Here is a 17,353-nt window from a genome sequence, read left to right on the forward strand (position 1 = left end):
CCCGGGGAGCCACCCTGCCTCCCGCCCAGCCCCGTGACGCCGCGGCTCGGGGAGCTGAGCTGGCGCTCGCCGCCGCCGCGACCTTTGCGCTCTGCGCTCCCGCGGGGAGCAAAAGGAGCAAAAGCTTTCGCCGGGCGCGAAAGCCGTGCTCCTGCGTTTCGTGTTGGAGGCGGCCGGGCTTTACGAATCGCTCTGGCTGCTCCCCCCTGCCGTGGGGCAACTTTTCGGCGCTCTGCAGGTGACGGGGAGGCTGTGGGGTGATTGCAACGCCTCCGCCCCGCCTCGCGTGCACCTGGCGTGGCGCTGAGCCCTTCCGACCCACGTGCTGCAGCAGGTGCTCGGGAGCTGAGCGGACCCCGGGGGGGGGGCTCGTGGGGGCTTTTTCCTCTGTAAAGAAGGCAGCGGTGAGGACGGCGTGTCGCTGGCAGCCCGCTGCCGGTTCCACGTGGAGGTAAGTGGCGATGCGGTCGTGCCCCTTGCAGCCTCCGGGAGGTCTCGGGGGGGCTGAGCACCCCCGAAGCAAGCAGCGTGGAGCTCCGCTGGCTGCTGCTTTGTGCTGAACTGCAGGGGCTGCAGGCACGTTGCTGTGTTTTTGGGCTTCTTCCATATCCAGAATCCCAGCTGTGATCACCGGGCAAGTGGGAGGTCAGCGCAGGCCTTGTCCCCTCCGTCTTTCGCGCTTTGTCTAGACGAGACGGAGAAAAACCCTGTGTTTAAACGCACACAAGTGCCAGCAGAGGAAAACATGCAGCGATGAAAGAAATAAGGTCTTCCGCCCGGCAGGGACCCGCAGCACCTTCCAGCTCTCTCAGAGTTGGTACCAACCGCTGATTTCCATCCCCACGCCGGGCAGGTTCAGCAGAGGAGCAGAGCGTGCCGAGGTACCTGCATTTCCCCAGCCCCGTGCGAGCAGCAGGAAGCTGCGGTGACCTCCCCACCGGTGATTCACCCAGGAATAAGGAAACGAGAGGGATTTCCCAAGCGCTGTGCAAACAGGGGCGTTCAGCACGGGAGGGTCCGGCTTACCGCCACCCGCAGAGATTGGATTAGGAGGGATTTGCAGAGGGCCAGCCTGGCAGGATGGCTTGCTTGGGTGTTCAGCAGCCGTGTCACAACCACGCGGCGGGTTATACGACGTCTGTTGGGTTTTGTGGTGCCGGGTTCGCAGGGACCCGCAGTGACAGCACCTCCTGGAGGTGCTCCTGGGCTGGGGACAGAGGGGACGGAGCCACCGCGGTGCGGCGGGGCCTTGGGAGGGTGCCGAGGGAAAGGACACGGGTGTGTTAGAGAAACCTGGCGGCCTCCTCGCCCTGCAAATCCGAAGCAAATCCCTTAGCCCATGAAGTCTTGGGAGGTGAGCTTAAAGCGGGGCTCGGGTGGCCGCGCAGTGCTGTGGGTCATTCTCCATGCAAGCTCGTTTCTTGCCGCGCTGCGCTGTCCCGCGCCACGAGCTTTTGATGTGCTCGGCTGCAGCTGGGCACAGGCACGGCCACGTATAAGGGGCTGCCCCTCTTCTATGGGGCTCGGCTCAGAGCCTGGGGGCAGCCCTGGCTCCATGGTGTTTGCGTGCAGGGCTTTTTGGGGTTTTTGTGGAGCCCGCTGGCAGCACAGATGCTGTCGGGGCCAGCACGCAGCCCGGGGCTCGCAGCGCTCCTCCCTGCGCTTGCTCCGTCCCCGTTGTTCCCTGCGGCAGGATTTTGCATCACATCCTCCTGCCCCCGAAACCTTGGCTCCTTTCCGGAGCTGTCACCGCCTTCCCCCTGCGTTTTGTGCCATTCGCTCGAGGCCAGGCAGCGGAGATTGCCCAACGGTCCCTTCCACCAAATAAAGAGGTGCTTCCCCTTCGCTCCGCTCCGGTTCCACCTCTCTGCCCTGCTGCAGGTGCCGGGGAGCCCTGGGGTGATGCGAGCGGGGCTCTTACGCCGCCCGCCTGCTGCCGGAGCCTTGCCGTGCCGTGATCCGCTGGGGAAGGAAACTAGGGCGCTTGTGTGCGGCAGACACAGCCGCCTCCGGAGCCTTATTCTGCGAAGAAAAAGGGGGTGAGGCGACGCGCCGCCGCCTAAACCCGTGGGCAGAGCGGTGCTGGGGGCGCCGGGCTGGGGGCTGGTGTGTCCCATGGGTGCTGAGGCTGGGAGTCAAGGGCAAGGCAAGCCGAGGGCGGCAGCAGCAGCACCAGGGCTCGAAGCTGTGCTTCAGGCACCGGGCACCCACGTGGAAACCGAACCGGCGCGAGGCCGGCTGCAAACCCGACCCCCGGCGTCCCGTTCTATAAAAATTGGGGAGCCGGGACGTGTTTTTACACGTCGCTTGCGATTTCCGAAGGCAGAGTTAATTATAATCATCGCCCTCAGCGGACCGCCAATTAGCGATGCTCTCGGCTCTCCGCTGAGCTCCGGATTTTGTCACGGCCGCGTGGTTTCCGCCGCGGGCGCGCTGATCCTTATTTTCCTGCCCACGGGGGATGCTCTGGGGCAGGAATAGGAGCAGGGGCTCTGCTTTGGGGTTGGGTGGATGTGATATAGGAGCGGGGGGGACAAGCAGGACCTGGATGCCCCCCTGGTACGGGGGGGGGGGGCTTCCAGCTGCCCCTCATTGCTTGTGGGTGGGCAGTGCTGGAGGAGCTGGGGGGCCGGAGCCCCCCCAAAGCAGGGGACACTTTAAGTCTGTTCAGGCTGGTGACAGGGTCCCTGTGGGAGGGCTGAGAAGGTTCAGGGGTGTGGGGGGTCACCCCAACCCCCCCCCACGGGGTTGTTCGCATCTCTTTGCATTGAGGACTCCCCCCCCCCCCCAGCTGTGAGCACCCCAAAATTGCCACCCGGGCACGTAACGCCCACCAGGGACACCCCTCCCAAGGGTCCCACGTCACCCGTTCCCCGTCCCCCGCCTCTCACCGGGGTTTTTCCTCGCACGGTGCTTGGGGCAGGTGCCAGGAGGGGTCGGGGGCAGCGGGGCTGGGTCACTGAACGCGGGCAAGGGCAGGCGGGGGGGGGACCCCAACCCCACAGGGCTCCAGCCTCGCTGTGCACGCTGCTCTCCCCTGGTTCCTCCCCCCTCCTTTTCTCCCCCTGACTCCAATTTTTAATTTTTATTTTTTTTTTCCCAGGAGCAGCTCCTCTGGGGAGGAGCAAAACAGGCAACTCACAGTCCTCAGGGGGGGCTCGAGCGACCGGGGGGGGGGCTTAAAAAACAGCTGAAGGCGATGGAAAGGGTTGGGAAATCCCTCTTCGATGGGGAGGAATTTGTATTTATACGCTCAACATTTCGGATAGCTGCACGCATGGACAGGCTGGGGAGGGGGGGAGCAGCGTTGGGGGGGGGGGGGAGGTCCTGTTCGTAGGGTGCCCACCGCAAGGCACGGGGAGGGGGCCGGGGCGGCTCTCGGGGAGCCGTGAACCGTGGCGAAATTGCACAATGGGCTCTTCCTCCCTTCCTTCCTTCCTCTTCCTCCCAGCCGGCGCCGCAGCAGCTGCTGCGCGCTGTGTGCGTGCCTGCGTGGGCGGCCGGGGGGGGTGGCAATGGGGACGGGGACGGGGACGGGGACGAGGCGTGCGTGAGCCACGCAGGGAGGGACCACTCGGCCCCCGCGCCGTCCCCGCGTCGTGCCTGCTGCCCAACGTGCCCACCACGCCGATGGTGCTGACCCCGGGCGATGTGACGCTGCTCCTGGGCGCAGGTAAAGCGATGGAGGGGGGGGGGGGAGGCTGAGAACTGGGGGGGCAGCTCTGCCGAGACCCCCCCCTGCAAAGACAGGCCTCGGCTGGGTGGCACAGCGGGGGTTTGATCCATCCTCTTCCTCCATCGCACGCTGGGAGGTGATGGACGGGTTTCTCGCGGCCTCGCTCCGAGCTCTGCCCATCGCTCGGGTGCTGGGGGGGGGGCAGCACCAATTCGCCCCCCCCGGCTCCGTCAGCACAAGGCTTTGGCCGTGCTGCCGTGCGTCCCGCACCAAAAACCCGACGTCTCCTCGGGAATAGGGGCAGAGCGTGCTCGAGGTTGGGGGGGGGGAAACCCTCCCCTGCCTTTTGGAGGGCTCCTGGCTAAAATAGACCCCGGCCCCCCTGGGGCTCTGGGGGGGGGGGATTGTGCCGGGTGAGCGGATGAAAATGGGGGTTGTGGGGTGGATGGCTCCGTTTCGGGGCTCCCTGGGGTGTGCGCACGGAGGGGAGGGGGCGCGCTGGGTGCCCCTTTCGCAGGGCTGCTCCAGAGACCTTTAATTCTCCTCCGAAGGATCAGCTCCCCGGGGAGCTGCCGCCTGGTGCCTGGAGGCAGCGGGGGTGAGCGGGGAATTTGGGGGGGGGGTGGGGGTCCTCGCTGGGCCCCGGTGCAGCTCGGGGTCCCAGGCTGAGCGAGGAGTCTTTGGGGAGCAACCCGCAGCAGGGACCCCAGCAAAGGGGCTGGGCAAAGAGCCCGGACAGCACAGGGCGCTGAGCGAGGACACGGCAGGATTAAACCCTGATAAAACCAGCCCGTGTCCTTGCTGCCGGCGCGGGGAGCCGAGCTCGGGGTGGGAGGGTTTGGGCTCCCGTCATGCCCAGGTTTGTTTAAGCGGGGGGGGTCTGCGTGTTGAAATATTCCCGGGGACGCTTTCGGAGGAGGTGCGGGTGCGAGACCCCCCCAGATTTACGGCATTGGCAGGGCATTTGCGGTGTGCTTGGGGCTGCGGGGTGGGGGTGAGCGGGGTTGAACAGGACCGACCAGTTCCCAGGAGGAAACGGGACGTTCCCTTGCAGCGCTGGGAGTTTTCCTTGGCAGGAGCGAAGCTTTTTGGCCACCGTACCTTTGCGCAGCCCAGCTGGGACACCCGGCTCCGGGACACCCTGTCCTGGGACACCCTGGTGCAGGACATCCCCCCTGGGACACCTCCCCCTGGGACACCCCGCTCCTGGACACCCCTTTCCAGCTGCCAGCCGGGTTTGGGATGTGCTGCAGCGGGCAGGCGGGACCGGCGCGGGTCCCCGATGGGCTGCAGCGTGGAAAAGTGCCAGGGCTGAGCACTGCCAAAAAAATTTCCTCGTGTCTTTCCTCTTCCCCGGGCAGCACCCCCGGTGCGGGGTGCAGGTGGGCTGGAGGTCCCCAGGGGCTTCCCGAGCCCGGTCACTGCGCTTTTGGGAGCAGAGGACCGCAGGAATATGCACCCCCTGTAGCTCCAAGAGGACAGGCAGAGGTTTTTCATTTTAATTACAGTATTTAACTGGAAGTTTCCCACTCGGAGCACAGGCTCTTGTCCACGGGAGAGCATCGCTCCCCTGGTGTGAGCGCCGGCAGCCCTGACAGATCTGCCCCAATGGGTAACAGCTGAGCATCGCTCGGTGAGGATTTGGGGTTGGTTTTCTCTCTCCTCGTGTGTCACTTCATCAAGCTTTGCGGGGGGGGTGAAGGAATTTGGCTGCAAACCTAGGCTGGGTGGTCCCGGCCAGGAAGGATGCGCTGGGACCAGGCTGTGCGGTGGGGAGCGGGGACCCGGTGCGGTGCGAAATGTCACAAAGCTTTCGAGAGGCGTGGGCGAGAAGTCACGAGCCTTTAACCTTTTTAAAATTCAGGACAAGTTCAGCGCAGCGATGAGTTTGTTAAAGCCTCGGTTAAAGTGCCAGCAGCCCGTTCCAGCTCCAGCACCGACGATTTTCGCTGCTGCCTCCCTCCCGTTCCAGAGCCACGCATTAACCTCCCCTGCTTAAATGCTCCAACGTTTGCTCGCACTGGCAAGCCCAGATCTCTCGGGAAAGCTCCTCCTTTTCCTTCTCCTCCAGAAATCTAGCTGAGCAGATAGCGCCTTGGGATGGCTCCTGGCACCCAGATACACGTTTCTCAGATGAAGGACAACTCGTGGAGCTGCCTTTCTGCGCGTGCCTCCGGCCGACTCTCTTGGTTGCGGCGTTCTCTGGCTGCTGTGCCCTGAGGGGGGGAGATGCAGATTAAACGTGTGCCAGCTGCCCCTGGGGAATAGAGATGTGCTGGAAGATGCTTTTTGGGAGGAAGGCTGCGGTCTAACCTTGTCTGCCTGGTCGAGCTTGGTGAGCAAAGAGCCCGGGGGCTGCAGGAGCTGGGTGATGCCGAAGCTCCTTGTGTGGTAGCAATGCTCCCGAGCAGCCCCAAGGCCCCTTTTTATCCCTTCTGCTCCCAGGATCAAAGCAGCAGTGGCTTTTTAGGAGGGTGAGGCCCCGGACTGTGTGCGGGCAGTGGTGGGAGCTGGGGATTTGGTCCCTATTTCGGCTGTTCTCCTCCTGGATCTGTTGTGCGGGGCAGTGGCAGCGCTGCGCAGAGGGTACGGGGCTGCCTTTGGGCTCCTTTGGCTTCTGGAGCTCCTCTGGGCTCTGTGCTGGGGGGGCTGGGAGAAGCGGGATGGGCACCCAGCACCTTAAAGCACCTTTTGCGCCCTACGTTCGGTGGCAGTGTTTAATCACGGGCTGCTGAGTGTGTGGTTAAACCCTTTTGGATGTCCTCAAGCAGAGAGCAGCTCCCGTCCTGGGCAGGTTTCTGCTGAGCTTGTAATGCTGCAGATACCCACTGTGAGTCCTGGGGTCCTGCTCAGACTGCACCCCAAATTCTGTCTGCTGGAGGGTCACGGTCTGTGCGTGATGAGGACGTGCAGGATGCCAGAAAAAAAAAAAAAAGTCAAGGTGTTTTAGAGGAAAAGCAAGCTCCTGGGAGCTGGCGCAGGGTCCGGGCGGTGGCAGCGATGCCACCCGCCTGCTGCACACCCCCGGCAGGGCTTGGGGACATCCCTCTGCCTCTCCTGGGCACCGGCACGGCCTGGGTGGTGCCTGGGGGAAGAGCAAGGTGCAGTGACGGAAGGAGGCACGCGCAGCACCGTGGTGTCCATCCTGGTGTGCTCCCAGCCGCACCACAGCCTGGGGAGGCTGGGGATGAGCTGGTGGCTGCCAGCGCTGTGGCTCGGCACCTCTGAGCCCCAAAAGAAGGCTCTGGACGACCTCTCGAGGAGGTCTCGGCTCCATCTGTGCAGAAAGGACTTTGCGGATGCCCTGGGAGGCCGGGCTGCGGGAGGATGGATGAAGCAGGCAAGCGGCCAGCTGGGCTCTTTTGGCAGTGCCTGCTGCACCGCAGCCTCCCGGATGCTCTGCTGCCCCGGACGGACGATGCTCCCGGTGGTTTGCTGGCTGCAGCAGTGTCCTTGCAGCTCGTCCTGGGTCCTGGGGCATGGGGACACCGGTGCCAATGTCAGGGAGGGCTGGAGAGCAGGGATTTGGGTTCTCCTGGCCCCAGGGGCCGGTAGCAGAGACTGTGCCCAGCATCTCCTCGACCCAAAGGGGCTGTGAAGAGGGGGACGTTTCTGCAGGGATGAGGCTGCGGGGATGATGATGAGTGTGTTTGCTGGCTGCTGGCTTGTGCCGGCCCGGTTTCACCCATCAGGCAGGGAGATGTCACATCCCAGAAGTGACACACAGAGCTCAGGCTCACATTGCCTCTTTTCTGGGCTAAAGGATGAAAAACGCTCTTGAAGGGTGCAGAGAGCACGTGAGCACCATGCGGCCTTGCTTATTTATATGGGATGGGGAGCAGCCCCCTCTGTGCACCTGGGGTGCCCCTGTCCTGTCCCTTGCAGCTGCCGATGGGCACCCTGGGGACTTGGGGTCTCCTCTCCCTGCTCCACGGTGGTGGTTCCCTGGGGTCACCCCCTCACTCCTGTCCTTCCCCTGTCTTTCAGATGCCCTGCGGTAACCTGTCCCCACCGGCGATGGCCTCCACAACCCGGTGAGGGCCAAGAGGACGAGCACCCATCCGATCCCCCGAGCACCACGTCCCCCCCCGCGATAGCCATGGACGCCCCCCTGGACGTGCCCGTAGGGAACCTCATCGACTTGGACACCGAAACGCCCGCCCGTGCCCCCTCGGAGCCGACCCCTCCGGATGTCCCCAGCGGCAACGGGCACGTGGGGGACGTGGCCGGGGAGGAGAGCGATGCCACCGAGTCTGCGGACAGCGACAACGACACGGGCGGCTCGCCCACGCGCTGGGGCGGCCGCCGCCGCTCGTCCTCCGCCGAGTCCTTCTCCTCCAGCCAGAGCACCGAGTCGGCCAGGGACGAGGCGACGGCCGAGCGCCGGGACTTCATGCGGCATTACGTGGAGAAAATCTTCTCCGGGGGGTGAGGGAGAGGGGGAAAAAGCCCCCGGGTCCCCTCGCCGCGGCTCGGCGCGTCGGGAGGGATGGAGCCAACCGAGCGTGACGAGCAGCAGTGGTGCTTGGCTTTGCTCGGGGGCTGAGCGCCTGTCTCTGTGGCTCAGTTTCTGCTCTGGCTGCCGTCGGTTTTCCCGTCTCCCTCCCCCTTTTGGCTTGCCTCCTGCCGGGGAGGAAGAAAAGAGCAGCGTGACCGCGAGGATGGCAAAACGGATGCGCCCCGCGCCATCCCCTTGTGTCAGGACGCTGCCGAGAGGGGTGCTGGGCGGGAGCTGAGCCATCAGCTGCCGTGCAGGGGACGCCAGGCACACCCTCAGCTTTAATGGCTTTTATCCCCCCCTTTTTCTGTTTCAGGGAGGATCTGGACCAGGAGGAGAAGGCCAGGTTTGGGGAGCTGTGCAGCGGCGAGAACGGGAAGGGCAGGGAATGGTTCGCCAGATACGTGAGCGCCCAGGTAAGGGGGAGGCTTTCTGCCCACCTCCCTGCGGCGGGGGCTCGGGGGGGGGGGGCTGAAGCTGCCCGTGCCAAACCCAACCCTGCTTGTGCCTGCAGCGCTGCAACTCCAAGTGCGTGTCGGAGCAGACCTTCTACCGCCTCATGCAGTCTTTCGCCCTCGTGCTCTTTGAGTAAGTCACGGGGGGGGGGTTGGCTTCATTGTGCTCCCCCCCCCCGCACCCCGAGATCAGAGCCAGCAAGCACGAGGCTACTTTGGGTGCCATCGCTGGGCATCGTCCTTAAACCCCCCCTTCATTTCAGGTGCCACCAGATGGATGACTTTAGCCCCGCCAAGAACCTCATGACCATGTGCTTCACCTACTTCTACATCGGTAAGGGGCACCCGCGCCCACGGGTGCTGCTTGTGCAGGTGGCCAAGTGCTTTGGGTGCGGGTGCCGGGCCTGCTGTCTGCGTGGGAAGGGTGGCGGGTGGGCTCCGCGGCTTGGTTGCCCCCTGGCTGGCTCCGATCCCGATCAGAAAAGCGCCCCCGTGGCCCCAGAGCCGTGCAGACCTCGCTGGGCTGGGTTCTCGTTGCTTCTCGCCGAGGGTATTCATTTTGGGGGGGGGTCTCCAGGTGCTCCCCAAGCCTGGGGGACGTGGAGGCTGAGCCCCGGTGGCGTTGCCCCCAGGGAAGACCCACGCGCTGCCCCTGGAGGCCAAGGAGAAGCCCACGGGCAGCATCGACTCATACCTGAGGTCGGCCAACAGCTGGCTGGCCGAGAAGAAGGACATCGCCGAGAGGCTGCTGAAGAACACCTCGGCCAGGACGGAGAATGTCAAGGGCTTCTTCGGGGGCCTGGAGACCAAGCTGAAGGGTCCCGCGGCCAGGAAGAGCGAGTGGGTACCGCGAGGGCGGGCAGGGGGCCGAGGCGTGCGCCCGTGGGGCGTGGGGACACCCGAGGTGGGGTTGTAGTGGCCACGGGGAGATGGTTCGCGGCCCGGTCCCGTCGATTTGTACGGTGGTCACTGGGCACCTCGTGGCCAGGGAGTCCTGTGTCCTCGTGGGGAAGGGGGTACGTGGGTCCTGGAGGCGGTGCCACTGCTTTTGGGGTCTCCTGCATTGCCTGGGTGCGGGGTCCAGCTGGGACGGACACCACAATCTCCCTTTTCTGGCCCCAGGGATGGTGGCAGGGGTGCAGGGGTCTTCCAAACCGGGGGGCTTCCGAACCGGGGGGCTTCCCCTGCCAAGGGTCTGGGGCTCTGCTCCTCCGGCTCCTTTTCTTGGGGGTTGACGCCGGTTTCTGTGCCGCAGCGAGGGGGAGGAGAGACCGAAGGAGAGGCTGAAGAAGACGGGTGAGTGGAGCCGGAGCTGCTGAATGGTAACGGCACCCCCGGGGAAGGAGCGGGGGTCGGAAGCTGTGGGGTGGGGAGAGGCAGCAGGGAGGACGGAGCTGCCTGTCCTAGAGGAGTGCTCCAAAGGGGCCGTCTCAGCTCGTGGGTTTGGAGCAAAGACAGCTCCCGTCCCACAGGGGCGTCTGGTGGCACCTTGTGGCACCAGGTCGTGGAGGTTTGGGCACCCCTGAGCTCGCTTCTGGTGCTGCGCGCCACCGAACGGGCGGTCCTGTCCCCCGAGCGTCCTCCTGGGACAGCCGTGCCCTGCATCAGAGCTAACGCCTGCCCCCAAAGCGCGGCCGAGGGCTGAGTGCTCGGCTCACAAACCTTGCCATCGGACACCGAGGGGGGGGGACACACGAGTGTGTTTTTTTGTGTGGTGGGAAGGGGGGCATCACCCGGGCCTCGGGGTGTGACTGCGTGTCCCCACAGTTTCCGTGCAGAGCCCGGAGGAGGAGAAGAAAGGGGAGAAGATCTACCTGTACATGCACCTCAAGCAGCAGCCCATCTGGTAAAGCTGGGGCCAGCTGGCTCGTACCTGGGTTTGCCCGCTTGCCCGCACGACGCAGGGGGTGGCAGCACGGGCGGGAGATGGGGCAGCACAGCTCCCGCCTTTTGCGGCAGCAAAACGTCCCCCCTGCACCCGACGGCTTGTGAAACAGCACGGGTTTCCCCCAAAACGGGCCAAATTCGCCAGACTCATTTCATCATCTCCCAGCCCCTGGCATGGGAAGGGGCGGGGGGGAAGTGGGGGGGAGATGGGGGGTGGCCCCCACTGACGCCTCGCCCCTCCCCGCAGGCACAACCTGCGCTTCTGGAACGCCGCCTTCTTCGACGCCGTGCACTGCGAGCGCAGGAAGCGCTCCCCCACCACCAGGTAGGACCCGGCCCCTCCCCAAAAAATCTCCTAAGGATGGGGAACGGGGAGGTTTTCCTGCTCGTTTTGCATCCTTTTTCCCCAAAGGAAGCCCTAGAGGTGTGCGCAGACAGCCCAGCCAGGATGGTTCAGCCTGCCGTGGCTTGGTCTGCCAGCAGATCCTGTGCCAGGGGAGGGGACGCCCCGGTCCCCAGTGTCCCCGGGGGGGCCGTGGACGTGCTGGTGGCTGTGCGGGGGGCAGGCGTCGAGCACCCGGCGTTTTGGCAGCCCCTTTCCGAGCAGTGAAGGCAGACCACGGAGCAGCCAGCCTCCCCCCCGCATCCTGCCCCCAGCCCCGACCATGAGAACCCCTCGGGATGCTCGGCCGGCTCCGTCTCCTCTCTCTCCTTTTATTGCTTTCCTTCTCCAAGCCGACCAGAAAGAAAAAAGAAGCTGCCGAGCAGCGACGCAGCCGTAACCGCGTTTGCTCTGATTAAAGCCCCAAATTAGCGGCAGCAAACGTCTCGCGAGGACACGCGCCGCCGGCAGGACCGGGGCTGGGGGCTGAGCCCCCGGGGGGCTGGCATCCCGCAGGCTGGGTTCGAAACGCCAGGTCTGGTGCTTGGCCACGGCACGGGACCGCAGGGCGCTCGGCGGTGGCTTCGTGGCCGTGTCCTCCCCTGCAGGAGGAGTTTTCTCCCCTCGGGAGGGAGGGCAGGGGACGGGGGGAAGGCGACAGCACTAAACTCCTCTTTTTTCTCTCTCTTTTCCCTCCCTCCGCCTCTAACGACCTCTCTTCGTCTGTTCTTCTCCCCTTTTCCCTCCGCCCATCTCTCTTGCATGATCTGTAACACGCGCCTTTTGTCGGCCCCGTTTCTGCTGCCGCTCCAGAGGGGACGCTGGGGAGGAAGAGGAGAAGAGGTGCGTGCCCGCCCGCATTTCTTCCTCGTTTTGCCTTCACCCCAAACCCCCCCCCCCCAGCCTGATTGCTTTCTCCTTAACGCCGCTTTTTAAAAAGAAACCCGGCCCAATTCGAGCTGTGCCGCCGCAGCCGGTCACGGTGGCAAGGGGGTGCTGAGCTGCTGGGGACCCGGGGAGCTGCCACGGGAAGGGAGCTGTGTCCCGGGCAGGTTTGGGGCATGAAGTGGGGAAAATCATCCCCCTGTGTGGGGAAATCACCCCCCTCAGCTGCCCTTGCTGCTTGCTGCTGCCTTGTGCAGTGCCTCCATCGGAGCTGCTGCTCTGGGGAGCGGAGGTGGTGCTGCCTCCGTGTCCTGCTCCTGGGGTAGGAAGAGCATTGGAGTGGGAAGATCTGGTCTTTTTTTTTTTTTTTTTAATGCACAATTATGCTGCCATCCCTCTATAAAAAGAAAACTACAAGCGGAGTCTGCACGTTGCTATCACAAGCGCATCCTCCCGGCTGCAAAGCTCGGAACCGGTCCATGGGTGCTGGGATCGGGGTGTCTGGAGCATCTGACCCCAAAGCAAACGGCTCCGAGCCATGGCAGCACCGGGAGGGTGAGGGCGGGGAATCGTCCACGTGCCTAAGGTGTGCACCAGGAGCTGGATAACTCCGATTTTGCTTGGATGAAGTGCGGGGTGCCGCGGTGCCGCTGGGGGTGAGCGAGGCCGAGCCGTGCCAGCCCCGCTGGGTGCGAGCCCAGGGCACATCCCGAGGGTCTCCTGGCCAGGAGCTGGGAGGGGGCAGCCCCTGAGGGTGCTGAGAGGCTTCCCTGGGCCAGCACAGCAAAAAACAAAAAAACAAAAAAACCAAAAAAAACCATAAAAAGGCAGGAAAAAAAGTTACAGACCTGCTTCTTCTGTAACTGGGCTAGTGAGATCTGTGAAGTTCCGCTGCCAGATCTCAAAGCCCCTTCATTTGATTCTCCCGCTTTCTTGTCAGCCTCCAGAGCTGGATTTTATTTTTTATTCTTTATTTGCTATTGTTAGCTTTATCTCGGAGAAATTACTTTAAAAAAAAAGTCCTTTAAAACATCTCATATACGCTTCCAGAGCCGTCCCAATACACGGCTCAGCCCCCGTGACCAAAGGCTCTGCTCAGCAGCTTTCTGAGGCCGGGGCTGGGCTGGCTTCGGCGGCAGGCTCCCCTCTGGGCTCAGCCCGGTGAAGCTCTCATCCTTTTCCAGTTTCAGCAAGAAAATTTCACTTGGTCTTACCTATCCCTCTCCCCGGGGCCATTCCCACCTGGCAGCACCTCGGTCCCGCTCGGCGTGCGCTCCTGCTCGGTCCACTCCTGCTCTTCTCCTCCTCTTCCTCCTCCTCCTCCTCCTCCTCCTCCTCCTCCACATACATATATATTTCTTCTGCCTGTCCCTGTTTCTCCTTGCCTTTCCTCTTTTCCCTGGCTGTGGCCTCGCCTGACATCTCGGAAGGGGGCTGGCTTCACCCTGGAGCTGGGCTTTCCCCAGCGCGCATGCACTGAGCTGTGCCTGGCACCACCTGAGCACCGCCGCGGTGCCGCTGCTGCCCTGCTCGGCATGACTTCCTTCCCAGAGCCCCGCCAGCAGGACACCTTCCTTAAAAAAAAAAAACCTTTTCTTTAAGGAGATGATGCTCCGGGTGCGTTTGCCAGGGGGTGCAGCGGAGCTGGGGCATCCTCGAGGGCGGTGCTGCGATTCGGGGACCTGGCTTCGGCTGCTGAACGGGGATGGGATGGGGAGGGGTACGAGGGGTATGGGAACCCTCCCGCACCGCTGGAGAGGGGGGGGTATGTTTGGGGAGCAGCTTGCTGGGGGCTCTGGGAGCTGGAAACCCCACGGCACTGGGGGGAGAGGTGCTGCAGGTGGGGATGCTCCAGCAGAGCCCCACTGGGATGGCGTCCCCGAGAGCTGCAAGCCCGCTGCTCACCCTCCCTCCCCAAAATGAAGGCACCAAGGGTGCGATGTGAGCTCGGTGCTGGAGAGGCCGTGGTATTTCCTGGCTGTCCCAGGGTGTCTCTCATTTTGCCCCAAATTAACAGGTTGGATGGAGGTGTGCGCACCTGAGCCCGTACAGCACGGGGCGTGCTCCGGCAGCCAGAGGGACCAGTGGTGTCCCCCCTGTCCCCGGTGGCCCGGGGAGGGGGATGCAGGGGGGTCCGGGGGGGGTCGGTGGTGCCAAACGGGCTCGTGCCTTGCAGGGAGAAGTGGTGCCACATGACGCAGGAGGAGCGGGACGACAGCCTGCGCTTCAACGAGAACATCACCTTCGGGCAGCTGGGGTGAGCGGGGCTCGGGGACTGCTGGTCCTGCGGTGCCGTGGGTCCTTGCCGAGGGTGGTGGGACACCGTCCCCCGCCAGGGACATCCCGTGTGGTGGGGAAATGGGCAGAGCATCCCCAGTGCTCCTTCCTGGGACCTGTTCCTACCCCTTACATTGTAAATCTGAGCATCGCAGCACCCCAGCGTGCTGCCCCGGGCAGGGGTCCCGCAGCCGAGCATCATCTGGCATCTGGCACCCGGGGAGGAAGAGGAGGGTGGGGGAGGGAGGAAGGGCAGCCTGGCCCTGCCCTTGCTGAGCATCTCTGCCCTTCCTCAGCACCTTCATCCACAACATGCTGGCGTTCGGCCTCAGCAAGAAGCTCTGCAGCGACTTCCTCAAGAAGCAGGCGACGATCGGCAACTTGGATGAAGGTAGGGGTGGGATGAGGGGGGGGGGGACAGCCTTCAGCCTCGCTGGGATGCTTCAGCACCGTCCCAGCACCGCTTTCCCTCTCCTCCCCAGAGCAATACAAGCTGCTCAGCGACCACATCGAGCAGATGGCCACCGAGTAGCCGCCCGGCCGGCACGGCACAGCGGCAGCGAGACGGTGGCTGGAGCAGCTGGGGAGAGAAACGTGCCCCGAACGAAGCCGGGCTGCTCGAGGCTCGCGCACGCGCACACAGAGCTGCCCCCAACCTGCATGACCATCCGCCAAAACCTTAGAGCTGCGCCGCGGGCAGCCCGTAGAAGTAGGAGCCAAACAGCCCCCGTCCCTCGCCGGAGCCTCCCGCGTCTGTTTTCAGAGCAGGCGGACCCAGAAGTGGGTTTTGTCGGGTGAAAACAAGCGAACGAACAGAGAAACAATCAAACGAAACCTAAAAAAAAAACACACACAAAAAAAAAAAACACAAGAGAGAAAGCAAGATGAAAAAGAGAGCAACTGCCGCAGCCCCGCTGTACCTGGGGGCTTTGGGGGGGCTGTGTTGCTGCGTCCTCAGCCCCCTGCGAAACGCTGCTTGGGGGCTTCAGTGCTCGTAACAGCGGGGTCTGGAGCAAAACGCTGTGGGGTGTGGAGCTGCTGAATGCATTTGCTGCTCGATGCCTTCACGAGGCTGGCGTGGATGGCGGAAAATCCGGAGGAAACAAGGCTGCGAGCCTCCTGCATCCCCCCGCAGCGAGGCACCAGGTTGGCAGCTCTTGGTTTCAGGGGCTGTTAAAGGAAATGGGGGAAGTTTGGGCACTTGAGGGGCTGTTGTCCAGGGATTTGGGGTGCAGGGCGCCGCAGGAGGGTCTGCTGCGGGTGGGCAGCAGGTCGTGCTGCCTTGTGCAGTGGGCTGGCACCGGTGGCTTCCCTTGCTGTGTAAGGCTCCATGGGAGACGTGGGGAAACTTTTCCTGGGGAAAACCGCCCCGCAATCCCTGTACGGCTTTGTGCGTGGAGAGGAAACAGCATTTGTGCCACGCCACCAGCCTCCATCCGCAGGACACCACCATGGCCTCGGGCGGGAGCGCAGGGCGAGGGGGCAGCGGTGCTCGGTGTCGGGCTGTTTGGGAGGACGCAAGCAGCAGCTGGGGGGGTTCCCTGTAGGGTTTTTCAGCACACATTTTCTGCGTTTGCTTTTCCCTTCACCCTGCTGTGACCTCCAACATGGGGCAGCCGAGGGCTTGTGGCGTCTCCCCAAGGGCTTGAGCCAACAGCCCTGCATCGGCCGTGCCTCGCTGCTCCCCCGGCCCCTTCCCTTCCCGATCACGCCCGGAATAGCCCTTGGGACCGCCGCACCCCAAACAGCCCCGTCCAAACACGTCTCCTGCTCTGCTCCGGTGACTGCAGCTGCCTGGTATGCAGCCCGTCAGGTTCTGCCCAGCGCCTCCTTGGCACGGCTGCTGCGGGCAGGCCGGGGACGCGGCGACAGCGCCGCTTCGCTCCGGGGGTCCGGCGCTTGGGGTCGCCCCCCAAAACTGTCCTCAAACTGGGGGGGGGGGAGTCCCATGGGAACGGGTTTCAAGGGGCTGTTGGCGCAGGTTTCCCCGTGATGTGTCCTGCAGGAGCAGGGTTTTTCCCCGTAGCCCTGTGTCTCCGGTGGCGTTTCCTTGCTCTCACCCGGGCTGCAGCGAGGGGGCTGCGGTTTGATTTTCTCTGCTGGGAGTTTGGAGCTCCGGCACCCGAAATTATGGGGCTGGGCTCTGCTCCGTGCTGGGTCTAAGGCAGGATCAGTCCCAGCACCGCTTTCCCTGGCTTGCTGGCCGTCCCCAGCCCCAGGACCTGGGCAGGGCTCCCCAGAAGGGTGTATATAGGGTGTTTGCACCCCAGGGTTTGCACTTTGCGTCTGATGGAGAGGAGAGGTGGGGGCGCGGCTCCACTCGGGTCTCCCCTCAGTCCCGCTGCGTTTATTTTTTTTTTTTCCGATGTAAAAAAAAAAAAAAACAGTTCAGCAGTGGAAAATATATTATTTGCATGTGTATTTTTCTAATAAATAAATAAATAAATGAAATATCCCCCCTCCCCCCACCAAGACCATAAACCTGTCAAGATCCCCTCGTTCCGGGACGCCTGCAGGCTCTGCGTTTATTGATTTAACCGAGACATTTCAAGGCTGGGTGCGGAGTGAGGTGACGTCCTTAAACCCATCCCGACTGGGACTGCGTGAAAAACAATGGGGTGAGAGGGAAACTGGGATAAATTGCCCCAAACGACCCTTGCTCAGCCGTGTGCTTTAATCCCCCGGCTCCTCTCCCCGCTGCTTGCGCATCTGCACGGTCCCGGCTGCCTTCCCCAGCTCGGCCCCCTCCGGCTTCTCCCTTTTGATGACCCAAAAGGTCATTTTCTCTTTTTTAATAGAGAAAAATTGACGCACCTTTTCAGGCACCGTTAGCGTTTGCCCCGCAGCCAGCTAGGCGCACGGAGGAGATTGGATTTTTATTTCCTTCTCCCCTTCGCGCTCAATCTCTGCCAGTCGCCGCTGATCTGGCGCAGGAGCTGGGATCCTGCTGGGGCCTCGGGGCGTTTGATTTCGCTGTATTTAAAAATCAATTACTCAGCATTATCTCATTAAAGAAAAAAGAAGATCCCTTTGATGAACGAGCTGGGGCACCCTCCAGCCTGAGCTAGGAGCCCACGTCCCCTCGGGTCTCCGTACGGCCACGCTGACCGCTCCCAGCCCCGCGGTGCTCTTTGCTCCCTCGGTGGCCACAGCAGGGTGTCACGGGCACGTTTCTCTCCTGGGAGCACTCGTGGGGGCTCGTTTGGCCCCAGACCCTGCGGAAATGGGGCGGTCGGGTGGGCACTGAATGCAGCCCCCAGGTCACCGCGGTGTGGGGTCCCATCGCTGCTGAG

The 17,353-nt window shown here is 63.4% G+C and overlaps 1 protein-coding gene across 5 annotated transcripts; it reads left to right on the forward strand.

Annotated features, from left to right (window-relative positions):
* Nucleotides 1–309: 309 nt before the first annotated feature.
* KIAA0513 lies at nucleotides 310–16,525 on the forward strand. Of its 5 annotated transcripts, none has more exons than XM_080552198.1 (13): nucleotides 310–451; nucleotides 7,664–8,104; nucleotides 8,491–8,590; nucleotides 8,689–8,762; nucleotides 8,893–8,963; nucleotides 9,262–9,469; nucleotides 9,885–9,925; nucleotides 10,397–10,475; nucleotides 10,764–10,841; nucleotides 11,712–11,741; nucleotides 13,960–14,040; nucleotides 14,357–14,451; nucleotides 14,543–16,525. In XM_080552198.1, exons 2-13 carry the CDS (start codon nucleotides 7,776–7,778, stop codon nucleotides 14,590–14,592), a joined length of 1,236 nt encoding a protein of 411 aa, XP_080408324.1. In that variant the 5' UTR covers nucleotides 310–451; nucleotides 7,664–7,775; the 3' UTR covers nucleotides 14,593–16,525. The 5 variants fall into 5 exon arrangements, with proteins under 5 accessions (XP_080408324.1, XP_080408321.1, XP_080408322.1 ...); XM_080552195.1 differs by lacking the exon at nucleotides 310–451 and adding an exon at nucleotides 1,793–2,039; XM_080552197.1 differs by lacking the exon at nucleotides 310–451 and adding an exon at nucleotides 3,450–3,673.
* Nucleotides 16,526–17,353: the final 828 nt, after the last annotated feature.

The sequence above is a fragment of the Anser brachyrhynchus genome, assembly GCF_964034855.1.
Source record: "Anser brachyrhynchus genome assembly, chromosome: 12".
Classification (NCBI taxonomy): domain Eukaryota; kingdom Metazoa; phylum Chordata; class Aves; order Anseriformes; family Anatidae; genus Anser; species Anser brachyrhynchus.